General features: G+C 39.0%; 1 protein-coding gene across 1 annotated transcript in view; it reads right to left on the bottom strand.

Moving 5' to 3' along the window:
• The window catches only part of DPYD (dihydropyrimidine dehydrogenase), a 366,956-nt gene that overhangs the window by 119,762 nt on the left and 228,316 nt on the right, over positions 1-18,878 (bottom strand). The window contains exons 15-16 of the mRNA XM_055724875.1: positions 3,255-3,323; positions 707-790 (exon numbers count right to left, since the gene is read on the bottom strand). Coding sequence (XP_055580850.1) covers positions 707-790; positions 3,255-3,323 — 153 coding nt within the window. The remainder of the gene's footprint in view (positions 1-706; positions 791-3,254; positions 3,324-18,878) is intronic.

The raw sequence follows: 18,878 nt of genomic DNA, 5'->3' as shown, positions 1-18,878 counted from the left end.
AAAACATGCAAAAATCTGAAAACTTCAAAAAGCGTATTAGTATGAGAATTGGCTTTTGTGCATGTTTATTTTCTTTACATGGGCAAAATAACACACATCCTCCTAACTGAAGTAATGGGATGTATTGATAAACTCTGCATCAGATTTCTAAAAGGCAAAGACATCAAGCACAGGTAATTCCAACCTAAACTGTATAAACCATCAAATCTATGGGTTACAGAATGCAGGCTCTTATAAGACAAGACGTTAACTGGAGGTGGCACTACCAGAATGTATGCCCTAATTCTATGATTCTAAAATAAAGTTATGTTCCTACGTTAAAAATTGTGAAATGAAATGTCTGTATATCTCATGTCCTTCAAAGTTGTTATCGATACATGCAGTAGTTACCGGGTTGTGATCTAAAAGATATCTACAGGGTACTGAAGTGGAAACCAACAAATTCTGTCCAAGCGTTTTTTGGAAATTCTTTGTTTTCATCTTGTTCCTTGTCAAATACATAATGCATTTTTGTTCTCAGCAAAACTAAGCATTTTGTATGTTCTCAGCTTCTGTCTTTTTTTTTCTGCTTTCAGCACTAAATATTTAAACACATTCAACCTAAAAATCTCAAACTAGTAATCTGCTGCTTGTATCTTCCCCCTGAGGTGTAACTATCAACGTGGTAGTGCAGGATTGCTGCAGAGGTTGTGGTTAACAGACCTACCTGCCCGCAGGCCAGTCCCATGCCTCTCTCCCCCATACCATGAGGACATGATAAATTTAACTCCAGCGCATCTGCACCAGCAACCTATGAAACATGCAAAAGGAAGAAAAATGCAAAAAACTTCAAGTACTCTTTCCTGTAGCATTGACTGTTCATGTCAGATTTCCTTAAACATTCGATAACTTTTTTTTTTTTTAAGAGACAAAGCTATGGTTATGATAGCCTGAAAAAGAAATGTGTTGATAATTACAGAGAAAAAGTTCAAAACCTGATGTGGCTTCCCAAAAGTGCAAAGGAAATTAAAGTAAAAAATAAATTAAAACGAGACAAGCACAATAAGGGGCTGGTTCTGGAAAATGTTAAAAAATGAAATGCAATTACAGGGCCTTAGGGCAGCATTGGTTTGTAGTCACTGTTGTGCAGGTGCTTCTATGCTCTGAAGAACTGTGACTCAGTAGTAAATTTATCCTTTCTGCTTTAATGAGTTTAGTCTCTAAATTTTCTGCGGGTGCCTGTCATAGCTTTTGTCATTAAATATTTTTGTTTCTCAGACAAACAAAAGCCTATAAAAAAAGTCTACACAAACATATTACTCGTGCTAATTTCTCTTCAGTACCCTCTATTATTTACAATGAGAAAGGCAAAGGAGCCGAGGTGTACAAGGGCAGCACACAAACACGGTCCTCTTCCTCCCTGCTGAACTGCTCCGGCCTGAGATGAGGATCCCTCCCGCTGCCTTCCACATGGCTGTAACTAGTATTTTGTTTTGCATTTGCATTTTGTTTTTGCTTATTGAACTGGAGTAACTTTGCCTGCTGTGTGGCCATGGTTCAGCAGCTCCCCAAGCACGTGAGCAGGGGAGAAGCCATCCATCACTTTCAGGAGTCCTCCACATCCCAGCCAGCTCTCTGCAAGCCTGGCCATGCCGTGCTGCTGGCTTCCGTGACAAGCTGACCTTTTGTATGAATAGGTCGTCCTCCTGCTGAGAGGCACTGTGGTACCTTTTGGGGCTTCTGCTCTTTGGAAAGCCACATCTCATCTATTACCTCCTAGGTAGGATCCTATGCATGCAATTACATATCACCGCTCTTCAGCTGTGGATTCCAGAGCACCCAGACGTGTGTGCTGCTCTCCACAAGAGTAGAGACTACCCACTATGCGGAAGATATTTGTATCACATAGGTTACATGTTATTAAGTGCATTTAAATAACTACTTTTCTCTAAAGGGGCAACACAAAATACAAACTTAGATTGAAATATCTGTCTTAAAATTGGATAGCAGTACCACTAGATTCAGAAAGAGGAGCAAATGGCACAATAAAGCCATTCATCTTAGTCAGTTTAAAAGCGGTACTGCTCCTGTCAAGCACGAATTCCACAGAAGATTTCATGGTCAATTAAGTAAATACAGGTATAAAATGAACTAACGTCCACTAGATCACCAAGCTAATTACTGATAGTGTTTAATTTCACCTCCCTAAGACATCAAAGTGATTTTTTTCCTCATAGGTTTAAAGAAAATAGAGGTGTCTTCCCACATCAGCATAGGAGGGCTCAGGTCACCGCGAATAAAGAAACAACAAAGTCCAAACAAACACGTTCAGCCATATGAAAACACAAATTCAATATATCCACACTCATATCTACACATATATGAAGACTTATATATATAAAAACCCCAACAACTTATGAGACATTTAAATCTGAGCTAATGCTAGCAATACTGATAAGAGTGGGGGTTTTTTTGTTTGTTTAAATTTGTTAAAACCTTCCTTTATTGATCTGAAACTATGATTTTTATTTCCTTTAGATATTTTACATGGAAAAAACCCCAGTTTTATTTAAAAATAACAACTTTGTTCAGCTACAGACACCTTTCTGAATGAAATTATTGCAGTCTTAATCAAGTATTTTTTATACGATTCCCTATAGACATATGTATATGTTTTTAAATTATTTTTTTTCCTTCAAATTGAATTGAAATTTCAGGTGCATAGTCTGTTTGCATTTGTGTAAGATTGGATTTATATTATAGGAAGCCTTCTGACTGCTGTTATATATGCTGGCTTTCTTTGCTATCATTTTTGAAAGTCTGTATTAAAACTAGAACAGTATTAAATGAGCCTTTTATACTTTAAATATTCAAGAGTTTTATATTCAAAATTTCTTCTGGTGCTGTCAAACTAGTGTGCCTGTAGGCAAGGTAAGATCAAGTTAGGCTCTCAAAGGTAGAATTAAATTTTATCAGGGCATCCATCATAATATACAGTTTGCTTAAAATGCAAATAAAAAGTATATAGATTCAAAAGCTAAAGGCTTTCCAGGTACTGCTTAAAAATCCAAGGGACCATTTTTATGGAACAGATTTCCTTTAAATTTACATTTCCATCATTTTAATGAAAACACAGAATAAACAAATTATAATGGACATGCTTTAAATTCCCATTTTTCACTTTGAATCTGTTTCTTTCAAGAAATTCCTTACTGCAGTTCTTGTTTTTAAGGAGAATAAAAAAAGATGCAGAAACACATTTAGAAAACCATTACCTCAGCCATTTTCGAAAGTTCAATCCAGTCCTCCTTGCTATAGCTGCACATGATACTGGCAATCAGAACCTGAAAAGAATATATATGCAATCACCTTAAGCCATGTTACCAGAGTTTGTAATGTCATACTTTACTGTGACTCCAGACATTAACTACCACTACCCTGCATATGGGAACTACCAGCTGTATACTGCTGGCATGTCCAGTGAAATATAGCCGTATGTTTCACTGGGGATGAGAAATTGTATACAAAGTCATCTATTTTATCCCTGTTTTTTAAGTCATTAAGGAAATTACTTAAAGCAGGTCTAGTCAAACACCTAGAGGACTTTACAGTCTCTTCATCATGTGAGAAAGTAAGAACAAAGGCCATCCTAGGCACAGAGCCCACCAGGAAAACTGCCAAACATACCTGTTTCTGAGGTCAGAGGAATTAAAGTTATTTACTCTTTATACAATGGCAGAACTACCTGGGGCTCTTCAGAGGCAGGTAAGGCAGAAGTGCAAGCGTTTACGGTCTAATGTGGCAGCATACAAACACAACAGTCCAGCTGATTTCAGAAAGCCAGAATACACCAAAAACAGCCCCCTGGAATCCCACAGTATGCAAGTTAAGGACAGTGACAGGCAGCCGGGACTGTTTATAGTGTAGAGGCAACTGGGAGGAGACTCATAGGATGTGGGGGAAATCTGGGAGGACTGGGAGAGTGGCACAGGGAATTTCCAGTGTTTTTTTTCCCCACAATACACATTTTATTTCCTATCTGCTGGCTGTGGCCCCAGTTCCGCAAGAGCTGTTTTCTGTGCCTTGCTTTTCCGTCCTCACTGCACTGAGTGTTTATGTCCCGGTTCTCACTGTAGCTGCTTCTGCCTCTAATACCTTTATTGAGGTTCAAGTTTTTAGGTAAATTAAGTTCTAATAGGATTTTTCTGGGAGGGCAATTACAGTTGCACACACTGCTATTTACTGTTAACCGAATGTCAACTACTCCTCTGGTCAATGTTGTGTTCAAGTAGCAATGCTAATTTCTATTTAAGACTAAAACAAAATTGCTTGTTCTGGACCCATCAAAGATCATCAGACAGTGAAACACTGAAGCTGATACATTCGTGGTGAGATCAGCAGAGAATTCAGCCCAGGAACTCCTGCATGAAGGACTTCTAAGAAGGATGAGGTTTGCAAGAAGAAAAGCAAGAGACCTATACAGCAGCAGCTAAAAGCTTACACCAGAAAAAGAAATCACAGAAATTACAAGCAAATGACCGGCTCAGTCTGTGTCCAAAGGAAACACCAGGAGAGGAGAACACAAAAACATCTGGCCTCACACTTGTTTATTTGGCCCTCTTATGCGAAACATATGAAAGTTTCACGTGTAAGTGTGATTCGCAGGTAGGATGAAATTTGGATGTAATCTTTTTTGCTTTCCAAACAAGGTTTATTGTTGGATTTAGTATCTGGGATGAGCTTTATCTGTCACTCCCAGTCAGTGTAACACCTGAACTTTCCCATAATGTGAGGGATAATGACTCATTCATATAAGGCAAAATATTGAAAAGCATGGTGTAGAAAATTTGTCCAATAGACACAACAGTTGGAAAACGTAAACTCCCAAATTATCTCCCCCAAGAAGAATGAGATCTTTAGTATCATTAGAAGGGAAGGCAATACACTTTCAAAAGGAAGGCAGCTATGGAGAAAATTAGACATGGTGAAGTACAATCTATTCATTTAAAAGGACAATATCACTTATCATTATTTCCATTATTTCCATTGTTTTGCTCTGATGAATCTCTACCTATCAATCTACCACCCACCTACCTGCAGACTACTTACCCATCCACCCTTCTAACTGATGTTTGCAAGATGGGAGTCTTTTGAGAAGGAAAGCATTTGATGAAGTGCCTGCCTTGCCTGCAGGTGCCCATTTGTGTGCACTTCTGGCATAAATGTAAGACCAAGCTTTTCATTAAATGCAGACAATCATTGCTGGCCATGCTTTTATTACCCTCTTGACAGAAGAAAAATCTCTCCTATATCATAGTTTTTTCTATTACGAAAAACCTTATATAGGTCTATAGATCAAATGTTTAGGAAACAAAATTTGCTCTACGTACTATTTGAATATTCAAGATAATTTCTGTACTCCAGAAATAAATACAAATCTCTATTAAAAGATTCTAATATTTTTTAAAAAAACACAAATCATGAAAATCAGTTTAAGAAAGCATATAGAAGAAAAATTTATAGTAAGAAACTAGTTAAAATATGCACTAACTGGAAGTTAGCTAGAAAACGTATCTTGACAAATTCACACGTTTTACAGACTAACTAAAGCAAAAAAACCCAAACCCAACTCAGACACTGACAACACGATAAGGATTTTCACAGTTGTAGTCACAATCCAAAGTGTATCAGAAATCTACACAATTCAGGTTTAAAACAAACCAAATTTTTCAGCAGGGAAAGTTGTAAGACAACAAGGGTAGCTGACTATATTCACAAGTAGCTGAGTTAGGTTATGTCAAGTGTTATTAATGAAATTTGAAAATTCTGCTGGGAGTATACAAAAGAGGAGGAACAAGATCTGTGATGTTTCAAGGAGCCGTTAATTAAGACAACATGTTTATTTAATATCGATTAGTTTTAGCATTCACATTTAAAATTAAGTACATGCTTTTGACAGAAGCAGTGGTTTACAATAATAAAAATATCTGAAAGCAAAAATTACATTTCTGCTGCGACTGTTCACATGAAAACCATGATCCCAAAAGTAATAATGAAAATTTTAAAATAGTAGGGATTTTATACTCCTTTTTTCCCCCAATGTTCTCTTAAATTAAATGTAATGCCTAGGTAGAAACAGATCCTCCAGCACTCCATGTTAACAAACCTGTCCTTCCTCAAGTGACTGTTGTTCTCCAAAATGCTTCTATGGTCTTTTCATCTGGAATCAGTACCCATGAAAAAAACAGTAATTATAGTATGCGGACATTTAGGGGCACTATCTGTGATGTTTGAGGCTTGAATCTACTCCTAAAATTACACACAGGAGTTCATAAAGAAAACAGAATATTATCTCCTATTACTTAGAAAGAGAATAGCAAGAAAGAAGAATAGCAAATGATAAAAATCACAGCTTTTATTGGAAAGTAGTAAACACAAATTGTATCACATTTCAGCTTCTCAGCCTCTTCTCACTACTATTTTTTTTTTTTTAACATCTTTGGCGCCTACAATGCCATGTACCATATTACCACCCCAAATGGATGGTATCTCATAAAAGTCCAGCACGTGGCACAGTCCAGGAGCATCCCCAGAGAGCACGTCCTTCTCTTGACTCCTGAAATTTGCAGTGGCAACCTGACATGAGTTTAATTGCAGCTGCTTGAGTCTCAAGCAGGAGGCTGCACCACACCTGCCTGGCTTACAAAAGTCCACAGAGGTAGACTACAGACAGATCTTACAGTGAAGCTGCTGCTAAGGCGTAGTAAGTGGTAAATGAAGACTGACTAAATTGCAGCTTTGTCATGGCTTGAGTGAGAGTTGCCTGCAAAACCACGCATGACTGAAGCCCAGTGGGATCCCTGCCCCACTCCTTATTCCAGATCACAAGCATAGCTGGTATATGCTGTTCCCTCTTCTTCTTCATCCAAACTGATTGTTTTGCCTATTGCTGAGAGATCCTACCTACTCCACCCTGTGTCGAGGAGCACGGTGGCCCTGCAGCCACCGCTCCCCTCTCCAATGATCACTGTGACAGATGTCACGAGTCAAGGTCTTTATGCCCTGACATTACACAAGGTCATAGACAATTTCTGCAAATGCCTATAAAGGGACAAATGCATGTTTGTAACATCAGACACTGTTCCGTGTACAGGATTTCCTTGAACATTCATGGAAGAAGTAAGTCTACCTAATTTGTTGGAGGAAAGGGAGATGCAAGAATGAGGGTATATAAGGTACCATTTAGGACACGATTATAAGATTAATATACTATAGCTAAAGCACCTAGTAAAAAGCTACATTTCATACAACTCCGTAACTAATGCATTAGTAGTTGTTCTACTTAAAAGGACACTGACAAGGTACTTCTCATAATCCTTAAAATATTTTTTCTCCCTGTTTATAATAATCCCCTGGAAGTTTAAACTAGAATCTATTTCCCTTGTGAATGTTGTGGTTTTTTTCTCTTCCATTACCTCTATGTGGATGTCTCATGAATGCAATAGCACTAAAAGAAATAAAAAGGATGAGGTTTGCCACTGTGTATGTTTTCAAGTGATCTTTCTTCCCTAACACATGGAATTCACTGCAAGAGGTTGCAAAACAAAAGGAAGGAGAAAAAAAAGTAACTGGGCCTTCTTTGGGTCAGACAATCCTGAGAACATCTATTTAAAGCCAAACAGCAGTAAAACTCTAGGTAGACAATTACCATTTGTCCTGTACTGCTCTGCAGGGAATAAGGGAGTTTCAGTACGCTGAAAGAATCTGAAGAAAATCTTAGGGGGCTGGATTTAAATGTGAACACTGTCAATTCCTGCAAATATAAGAAAACTTCCCAGCAGACACAAAGGAATCACAATCCTCTACCCTCATGCCTGCAATAACCATATTTATTTTGGTCACCTAACACAGGCCACAGCCTGTATCTGTGCCTAGCCTATTCTTCCAGGGTCTGTGCATAATCTCCCTGCACTTCAAAAAATCCAGCCACCAATATAACTTCTGCTTTCTCTTCCCTGCCTGTCCCACCTCCTTGCTGCACCATGCTTGAGGACAGTTCTGCGCCAGCTGCCCAAAGATGTTCCATTTAGACGCTGCTGCTGGCCTCAACCTGCACCACCTTCTGCTTCCTCAAACACTTGCAAAACCCCCAAGATTTTATTTTTTATGTGCACAGCCCTTGCAGACATAGAGAGAGATCCTTCACATCATCTTTAAGGGACTGTTCTGAAAGCTAAAAAATCAAGAGGAGCTTTCAAGAAGGCTGAAGGACTGGTTTTATAACAGCTACCTGTTTGGGAAGCAGAGGCATGGAACAGGATCATTGCTACAGATAGAGGGAGTGCAGAGATTGAAGACTACATTAAGAACTAGATTTCAAATGCCCCCAAAATTATTCTTGATCAACCTAAACCTCAGAAGGTATTTGTGTTTGGGTCAGACAGAAAGACCTCAATCTTCCTTTCAAGACATGTTTCTTCTTCCCAGACAACACAGTACAGCCTTGCAACAGGACCTGCTTAGTCTGAACAAACTCAAGCATCTTTAACCAAAATTCCTCAGGAAGCATTTACTAGGAAGAAACTTGGCACTGAAGATACGGTCTTTATAAAACAATGGGAAAAATAACATATTTAATTCATCATTTGCCCATGGAAAAGACGCACACATCTATACAAGCACGTTAGGACAGGAGAACTTCTTGGCAGCTGAATCATTATTTCACAGCATCAAAATCCATCTGTCTGAACAAGGGGTACGTGCCCTCAGTTCTGACCCACGCCATCTCTCACCCGTGTGCCGTAACGAGCTGACACAACCAGAGCATTTCCTGAAGGTCCTGCACACATGTAGCTACACGAGCATGTGGCCCACCAGCTGCTTGGTGAAGAGTTAACGAAGAACTGTTACAGAGAAAAGTTAACAGAGCACTTCTCAGCTATTTCAATGACATGATAAGCAATCTTGTAAATATCTCAACTGAAAAACATACATGCTGCATATAGACTTCTCATAGTTTTTTTGCACACAGAGAAAGAAACAAACAGACCGTAGGGCAGATTCTGCCCTACCCAATAGTTCTTAGATGCAGTCCCCATAGCAAAGAGCAGGCAGCAAGGGAATGAAAGCAGCACCACAGGACTTTTTGGGTTTGTACAGATTTTCCACCTTATTGAGAACCGCACCACTAGCCTACCTCTGTTATCCTGCCTCTCGTGCAACATCAGGTTCAGGACAAGTCACAGCTCTGCCACATCTTGCCAGCAGAAAGATTCTTGGAGGCTTACTGCCACTCAGTGCCAGCTGTGGCAGTGCTCTGCTTTTCCAAATGGCCACTGGCTGATGAAATGTTCAACCTCAAAATCATCCAGCTGGAATTACCAATGTACAGAACATTTCTAACACCCACTTCACAAGATAAGAGTATGACTGCAGCAAATATTTTGTATTTCACAAACATGCTTAAACGTGCAGTATTGAAAAACAACAGGAGCACAAAGATTTACTGTTGTAAAAATAACCCTTCTAGAAACCAGCCTGATTTTGATGCCTTGTAGACCCAACCAGGTTTCTCTTTTCTGTACTTTCTTGTCGTAATTTTTGATATGTTGCAGAACTGAAATAAAAATAAGCTTCTTATTAAAAACTACCTAGAACATCAAATCTCATGCAATAAGAAAGTTAACAACTGTAAACCCTGTCATGTCTCTGAGAAGCAGAGGAATTATCTTGTTATCAATTTAATAATGGAACATTGAAGTAAATGATGCCATCCACTGACACCAGTAACACTGTCTCTCCTGGGAAATTCATGTGGGTAGGAACTGTCAATCTAGATGGATATGGACATATTAAACGTTGTACCTTCAGTCCATAAATCTATTCTTTCTATGCTGCCTTAATAAAAAGATTCTGCATGATGATAAAGACAAGCAATGCAGAATGTCTTGACACTGCTGACCTGTAATTCTGTTTCTCTTCTCTCTTCTTTTTTTCAGGGAGTGGAGAGTAAATAATTTAACAATCTCTAACCATCCATTGTTTTCCCTCTTAACTTGCACTTAAAATACATTTAAGATAATTTGAGTAAATGACAATAGGAAAAGCAGGGGATATAAGTATGTTTATTATTTAGCTGTCTCTCTGTAGCAAACCTTTCAAATAAAGCCCTATCTTTACCTTGTTACTTTGAGATCTCCAGTTTGTTTTTCAAAGCGAAGTAGAAGTGAGATACAACAGATCGACATAAACCCAGGCCAAACATTATCAGCACGCAAATAAGTCTGGAGAAGCTGATGATAAGAGTTTGAAAATATTACCATTTGCTTACCCTACCACACACGGAAAAGCAGCACAAGCAGAAAACAACAAAGATTCCCTTCTCAGGCTAAACAGAGACACTTATTTTCAAAGGCAGTTATTTTCATATGATGACTCTACTTCTGTCAATGAGATTCCATCTATTTAATGAGATATTTGATGGATGCCAGTGACAGCACTGTGCTATAGCTTCAAATTAAGGCCTAGAGTTGTTACAACCTAATGTCCTCAGACAAATAAAACCCAAGGGTTATGAACAAACCCATTTTTTTGTAAAATAACAGAATGCTGTAGCTTTGATGGGAGCATGAAGCTAAGCAGATTGCTCTTTAGGACTGGCTGCACCTATAGAAAAACAAGGGAGCAACTTGGTGGTGTAACTGCTCCTCTGCCACCTGAGACTGAGCATCATATCAGCCACTGTCATGGCAGGAGCTGAGCTACCGTGCCCTTGGCCCTGCTTATACACATGAATGTGTAGGCACAGATCACGCACATGGAAAGTGTGGATAAATGAAAAGCTAACCTTCCGTTAAAACACTTAATGAGAGTCCTACCAACTTGGAATATGACTGAAAGCAGAATGAATGGACAGAAAAAAAAGAGATCTTCTGATGCACCCGTATCTACCATGCCTCAGGGCACTCTTTAATTAAGATGCGGTAGTTCTTGAAGAGTGAAAAAGAGACTATAATATGAGTTCCCCAAAACAGATGTTTAATGAAAGAAAATATAGCACCTGTACAAAACACTTCAGGGAAATTCAAACATTTTACATGATTAGAAAAAGCATGTCCATTTTATGACAGACTGTTGAAATTTCAGTGCTTCAGGTAAACCCTGCGAATTCCATTGAAAATACCCACGTGACTGAAGACTTCCCTGGAAATTTGGTGGAGTCCTTGGGATTTTATTTTGCATAGGAAACCTATCCTAGTTCAATCTCTTTGGTAATGAGCAAAAACAAATACATGGGTGAATGGAAATTAGCACTACTGAAAGAAAAAGACGCAAATTAACAAAGGCTGAATCCAAGAGAAAAGTGAAGACAGATACTAGTTTTCAGCCATACTCCTTGCAAACAATACCTGCAAGCCCTTGTGAATCTGCCATGCCCCTGCTGTATTTCCGTATTTTCCACACTGACTTAATATAAAGAGAAAGCAGAGGAGGCCAATACAATATCGGAGAAGCTAGCAGAAAAAGGATATATCTAATTCTATGATTTTCAGACACACACTATGACCTGTAGCAAAGGCTTTACACCAGGGTGCTGACACATTATTGATTCTTACAACCACATATGGAAAACAAAGCTGGCAAAAGGAACCACAAGTTTGTGGATTTTTCCTCCGCCTTTAGAAATTTTTCTCTCATCAAATTATCTGCTCAGATATACACACAGTCCTTTTTAACACAGCTCTTTGAGCACCTCGCTAATTGTTACTGTTTATTCTCACAGTAGCACAAGCAACTCTCTTCGGGGTGCCCCGCTGAGAGGGGAAGCCAACTGGAGACAAGTATGTTCAAGGGATGCAGGCTGCTCCCATGGAGACAATGTTCAGCTGATGACTGAAAGGAACCCTAAGATCCCTTCCAGTCCCTGACTGCTTCTCGATGCACGCAGATATAATTCCCCTATTACTTAGCAGCAAAGCTGCTTAACTTATTAGAAAAAAAAAAAATCAGTAGAAAATAGAGACAAAATGCACACAATAACTTTGTCAGAGTTCCTCAACTCCTGCATTCAGTCAGCTAGCAATTCCTCAGGTCAAATCTGTCTCTGCGTCCCCAAGAAGTCCATCCAATCTCTTCCCTGGTTCCGTCACCCCCAGGGCTTCTTTTAATTCACTTCCTTGGATTCAAAGGCTAAAAAAACTAGCAGTATTGGTGCTGGTAGAGGAGAAAAATGTAGCTCAGAAAGGAGGGAGAAAAAACTCTCTCTTTTACACTTTAGAGCCCTGTGATCTATTTCATCATGTGACATTGCTGGTGCCAAAGCAATGCTTGGGAGGAGTAAGTGATTTTGTCAGCCTGGTTGCATCCTCCACAACTCACCCACTCTTTCTCTGTGCACCATTATCCTCATAGTGATACACTGAAAAGCACTGATAATTTACCTGATTTTGCAGGAACAGCTCTTAGGTTAGGTTGTTCTGACAGACAAGGGTACGGTCATTAAGAAGGCGTGTGGGAACAGGCTATAAGGCTTGCCCTTCCTTCAGGAAATTATCTGCGGGCTTTACACCCCAGCTGTACGGGGGAGACATATCAGTCCCTTAATGCTATTCTCTCCTGTCGGGCCTAGGTATGGGACTTGACAAAGAGGAGAGTCTAAAACCTGCCTGATTAATGGGACAGGTTCACCTCATGACAGGAGACAATGTGCAAATGTTCACAAGGCTGGAAACATGACATCTTTTCAATGGCCAGGGCAGGACCAGTGGGATCCATCCCCACCAGAACTTCACTGAGGATCACTTACAGAAAGTCCTTCTGGGTTATTTTCCTGTTGGAAAGCATGGATGGAAAGGATGGCAGAAAGCTACAATGCACAGAGTAACATCATAATAACTGCTCTATCTATTGATCTGCATTTTTTTGTGATACCTTTGCCTTCTTCCTCCAGACACTAAAATGATTCTTTTGAAGAGCACTTAGGTTTCTACTTCTCTGGGCATCCTCTCCAAATCGGTGTAATTTTCTCTGAATGGTCTGATTTCATAACCAATTTACTTTCAGCAGAAGGTTGGACTACCTCACCTCACCTCCTGAGGTCCCTGCCAAACTGAATTTTCTTATGAACCCTCCCTGCAAAAACACGCATGATCAACAAGTATTCTTGCCTCATTCTCTTCACGATCACTTCATATCCTTGCACCAGGGAGCCAGCTAAATTTAAGCCTATCAAGCTGACATTAAGCTTATCAAGCCTTCCCCAGGCACTGGAACCTGCTGCAGTCTGGTATTTGCTCAAACCTGTCTTTTATCTCCGTATTTTGCCTTCTGTTCTCTCATGCAGTTTTCAAGCTACCATCTTTGCTCTCTTTTGAGATCTGGTTCATTGCTGTCTCCACTGTCTCTTCCTGTGATCTCGCAGGGCCACTGTGTTTATTCTTCTTCCTTGCTACCTACCTTCAGATTTCGTTCTCGCCCTTCATTGAGTACTAAAGCAAACACAGTCACCTGTTCTACTTTTTCTGCCACTATCCAAGGTCACACAGCTCTGCTTTTTCATAAGATTCAGTTGCTAATGAGAGACAGATCAGACCCACAGCCCAGCAGCAAGGCCACCTCCAGAACCACAACATGCCATCCACCTCACACACAATGCACAAACCTCAGACTGCAGCAAAGCTAAATACCAGATGCACTCACGTGCATTCATCGATTCCTACCCAGCTTTTACCTCTACAAATCAGTAAGAGCCCTCCTGACATTGTGGAAGACTACTGTTTCTTGTTAGTTTCATGTTAATGGCAGCCCTAGGCTCATTTAATGACAAAGCTGTATCAACAGTAGCATTTCTTATACAAAATTAATTCCTGTGCTTTTCAAATAATTAGCAACAAACTAGGATTCAATAGCTTCTGGCCAGTAACATGTATTCATAATTTTCAAAAGGTAAAAGACAGAAGATAAGAAGGTGAGGCAAGCAAGAAACATGCTTCTTTTCAAAAACTTTAAAAAATAAATAAATATTTTAATTTGGAAAAAAAAAATCATATATATAAATATTTCCATAGTGGAAATGATATTAAAAGTCCCTTTGCAAAGAAGGAAACTCTGCTTTCTGTCAGGCACAGAAATTTTCAAGAAGTAATGATGAAAATCTATGTTTTCTGTTGAACAGCCTCTCTTCATTTATCCTTCCTATGAGCCCCTGATACCTCCCAGCAGGGCCAGAAATTCAGCAGACAACTGCGCCACTATGTACCAAACCCCATGATGGCAGGTCTTCAGTGCTCCCATCTGAGATACGATCAGAAAAATCTCATGAGTGTGTAGATATGTTTTTTTATATACAGACATTACAATTCACTTAAGTAGCTAGCTGTTATGTCTCATGACCCAAGTAGTTTTTTGGCTACGCTCCAGCAGCAAAGAAGATACAAAATTAAGGGCTGGAAGTTGGCAGCTACCTTCTGACTAATCTTTCCTCCTCAACTGCTGGTTCCACCCACTCCATCTTTTAGGGAAGCTTATTTGAAGGTGCTGAGAAACTGAAAGAGGCCTTACTATTTTCACTAAATATTTGGATGTTTAATAAAAATGTTACCTAACTTGTTCAACATACTGCTATGTGATTGGACATTCCAAAATGAAAAGGCATTGAATAGTCTATAGGATTATAGTCTCTTTCAAATGAAAGCACCAAAAGACCAACTGCCATCTAACGTTGGAGAGATTTTATCAATGATACAGCAGTGAGACTGTGTGGTCCAAAAAATATAAACCGAAAATAAATAAATCACATGAAATGTGGATGCCTCTGTCAGAATCAAAGGCAGACGCCCTAGGAACCAGAGGGATGCTGACAGTACAACGTTAAGCGAATGCAAATGTGACTTACATCTATTTTTAATGCCCATCCTTTATCTTGTGATACACATGCTGCTCACAGGTAAAAATGTGGGATACCTATAAAGTTCACACACCCTCTAGATACTCTCACCTGAACTGCAGTTAACTTAAATGAAACACTCTTCAAGTATATTCAGATTGTAATATGGAGGTATATCTCGCATAAATGGCTAGGTGGCCAAGAATGGTGTGGCTAAGAATAAGTCTATCAAGTTCTTGTACTCCAAGAAAAGCACCGCAGATTTTTAGAAATACTACTCTGAAATTTAGGAATAAAGCTTCAGTATAATTTTTTTCCCCAACCTAAGACCTTAACTCGCTGTTATGTACAGACAGAAACCATCAATGTAACTACAGTTTTATAACAAAAATGCTAAACATAAAAAGAAGTAAAAGAAAATGAAACTTGAAATAGATTAGGAACCCTGCACTTAAAAAAATAGGAGAAAGATGTAAAAATAAAGCAGCAAAAAAGCATTCTTCCTGGGAGTTGTGAGACTGAGAGGTGCAGCGGCAGGAAATAGGATAGAAAAGGACTCTTGTTGGTTTCTCAGAGTTTACATTTAACTTATGAGCTCATAACAAAGGATGTATTTAGGTCTCCTTGAAGCCTTTAAAATATTTATTTGGGTTTAAGTGTTCAGTAAATATGTACTTACTGTCACATTTTTCCTTCAACAACTAAAAGAATATACCACCTCGACTAGATATGCACACAAGGTTTAGATGCACAAACAAGTTCCTGCTGCTTTGAGTCACCATACATCAGCACACCTGCAGCAATCAGGTGCTTCGGTGCTCTTTCAAACCCCAAGGTTTGTCCAGTTTGCTATGTCCAAAATTAAAGAAATTCATATTAACTTGAATTAGCTTGTATTTGCTGCAAGTTACAACTATGCACACTGGTAGTCACAATACTGACACTCAGGAATTTGCTGTCCCGTGGTATCTGTTGGCATGTCTGTGTTCATGTAACAGTATATGAGACTAACACTGTATGAAGAGAGAAAGAGTTTTGCTTTTTGGGTCCTGCTGGCCACCTGATTTGGATGTTTAGCAGCTGCTACTTTAACCTTAATAGCAACTACAGTTCATTAGTTTCAACCAGACCATAAAAAAAGGAATAAAAATATAAAAGCAGGGTGAATCGAGATCTAGAACATGGAAATGTGACAGATACGAGAAGTTTGATGAAGAAAACTGTGTAAAAGTTCATGATCATAGTTCTTAAACCCGATGTGCATAAAAAGTTCAGAAGCTACCAGCAGTGTTGAGGGTGTAGATTAAGATCAGTTCAGAGCCCACTAAGAATTCTGCTAATCTACATGTTCCTCTCAGTGGGTAAGAAAAAAAAAAAAAACCATCTTGGAACACTTTATTCCCACACTTCGCTCTGAATTTGAGATCTTTTCATAGCCCCCCTCCCCAGAAAGCACAGGAGGCTGGGATATAGTCCAGCTGCTGTCAATCAGAATGAAAAGCTGGCTCCAATTGTGATAGATTCAAGCATGTGCCTCTGCTTTTCTTGTCTAAGCTAGAACATGTCTGCACAGAGCCAGCTCTCCTACTATCGACACAGTTCCTATCAGTAAAGTAAACTCTTTACTTGCTCCTGAACAAAAATAAACAGTTTGATGGTATAACTGCATCTACACTAGGGTTCTGCCAGGACAGCAGTTAGATGCAATTTTATTTTTAGTATTCCTAGCCTACATAAGTATGTGAGCAAGACTTTTAAATATAGATCTAGCCTTCATATTTTTCTTCATTAGAGCTGTAGCAGAATGCCCAAAATGTAAAACACATCACAGAAATTAAGTGCAGAACACGGGCTAGAGGAACAGCTCACACTTACTACTTTTATCAGGTATAAATTTGCTTTATTATTATTATTGTCATATATATTACATAAAAGAGAAAAAGCAAAATTACCTAAATCACATACACTCAGTGCCTCATACAAGACTAAAATCGTATCACAGCCAATATAAGTGAATGTCAAAGCTACTGTGCCTTTTAAAAGGTCAAATGTTGTAATTTAACCAATTGCCTATGACAAACAAGAAATGGAAATTGGGGAGAAGTATTTGGGGGATAACTATGTTGCACAGCTAATAAGGCTAGCAGAATTTTGCCATTCTTACAGAATTTAGACTTTAGTTTTGATGGATCACTGGCTGTTAATACTTTTTAAATTTTGCCATTTGGGGGGTTATTTTTTAACATTGCCACAAGGTCATTTTCTCCCCATCCAATGGCAACTTGTACATCCTAATATTAAAACAGTAACTACCCAGAAAAGGGCATTTCCCAGGGAGTAATGACTGGCTGGGAGGAGTTGATGGCCCGAGGCACTGCTGAGGGCCATTAACCCTGGCCAGTTATTAATTGCCAGGAAACGCCCTGCACCAAGGTTGTTATTGCTATTTTAAGCACAGATTGGGGGTGGGAGTGTGTGTGAAATGGACTTCTTAGTGTACAGATTTTTTTTAACACATGATGCCATTTCCTTTGTTGGCAGTTTACGGAGGACATTTCTAGAAAGAATGAATGCTCTGCCTGATACCCAGCCGGATTTCACAGATCATTTCGCAGGACTCTATTGTGCACACAGTAACTTACCAAACTGAGAAAACAGTTGGGGATTTTAAGAGCTTGTCTTTTCTCTCTAAATAATGGTCTGCATAGAAAAATAAAAGGAAATTTGAATCTCAGTAAGATGAACAAAAATATGCAACTCTTCATGTCACTGTCAGCAGAATTACATTCTAGAAATATCTTTTTAATCACACTGTCTTTATGTTTAGTGCATTTCCTTTGTCAATACTCCTGCTTAATGACCATTCACATATCTCTTCAAAAAAGGGAATTTTTAGCAGCAACAGCCAAAGCACATCCTGAACCAGCATCAGCTGATGCTAGCCATTAAGGAGTTTGTCTTTTCCAATAATCAAGCAGATTGGGTCATTTTCTAGGAGATGGTTGGTGAAGTATTTCAGAAACTGCTTTAATTTTCTCCTAGTTCTTACCCTAAGGCTAAGTTTTAAAGATGCGTTCATAGTCCTTACAAAACTGTGAAAACTGTTCTTTTCTTGTAGGGATCGATAACTCACTCTTCAAATCAAAAGTATATTCTTAGCGTATGTACAAATAGTCCTCTGCCTTACTGAACTACTTACTATTTGTCAAACCTTAGCTGTGAAAGTAAAACAAAATAAGTCACAGTTTTATAACATGCATAGGATGAAAGTACAGTTCTGCACTGAACTAGTTTGACAGGTTTCTCAACAAAGCAGTAGTTTCCAAGTGCAAAACATAAAAGATCCTCTCACATTTCTCCTCAAGGTCCTAATTTGTCACCACATACATGTACATCTGAATCAGAGATTGATTGTAAAATTCTCACTGAATTTACCATGCAATTCTATTTTCAGTTACAAATTGCAGCTTCCAGCAAAAGATAGGTGCTTTCCTAAAATAAAATTCCCTCAGATGGATGGCCAGAGTGTGTGTTTCCACCTCTTTGCCAGATGAATAACCATATTATTAAAACAACAATGACAAAAAATTCTGAAATTAATATTGTGGCAGTTGGGACCAATCAATATGACATGTACTGCATGATCGTTTCAACATGCATGAACATATATGAACACTGTCTCTGGGTATATTGTTATATTTTTAGCAGACTCTCTTGCGTTTCTAGATGTAGGATCATCTGTGGTGACCCTCTGGAAATGCAGCCTTCTAAAACTTCATAAATTGAAGACAGCACTTGAATTACAAAACCCTTAGCACATCATTTCGAACCAGTAAAAAATATATCTTCATCTCAGCTTGAGTTCAAGTGATGTAGTTACATGCTAATCAGGTTGTCAAAATGTAATACAGGCACAATGGTCCAAAGGTTGAGACAGGACTGAGAGGCAGCAGAGGGCTTCTCATCCTGGGTACAAATCGAACAGCTCTTCTTTGTGCATCAGCAAGGTAAACCC

This window comes from Falco cherrug, chromosome 12, assembly GCF_023634085.1.
Source record: "Falco cherrug isolate bFalChe1 chromosome 12, bFalChe1.pri, whole genome shotgun sequence".
NCBI lineage: Eukaryota > Metazoa > Chordata > Aves > Falconiformes > Falconidae > Falco > Falco cherrug.
This window is presented reverse-complemented; position numbering and strand designations above follow the sequence as displayed.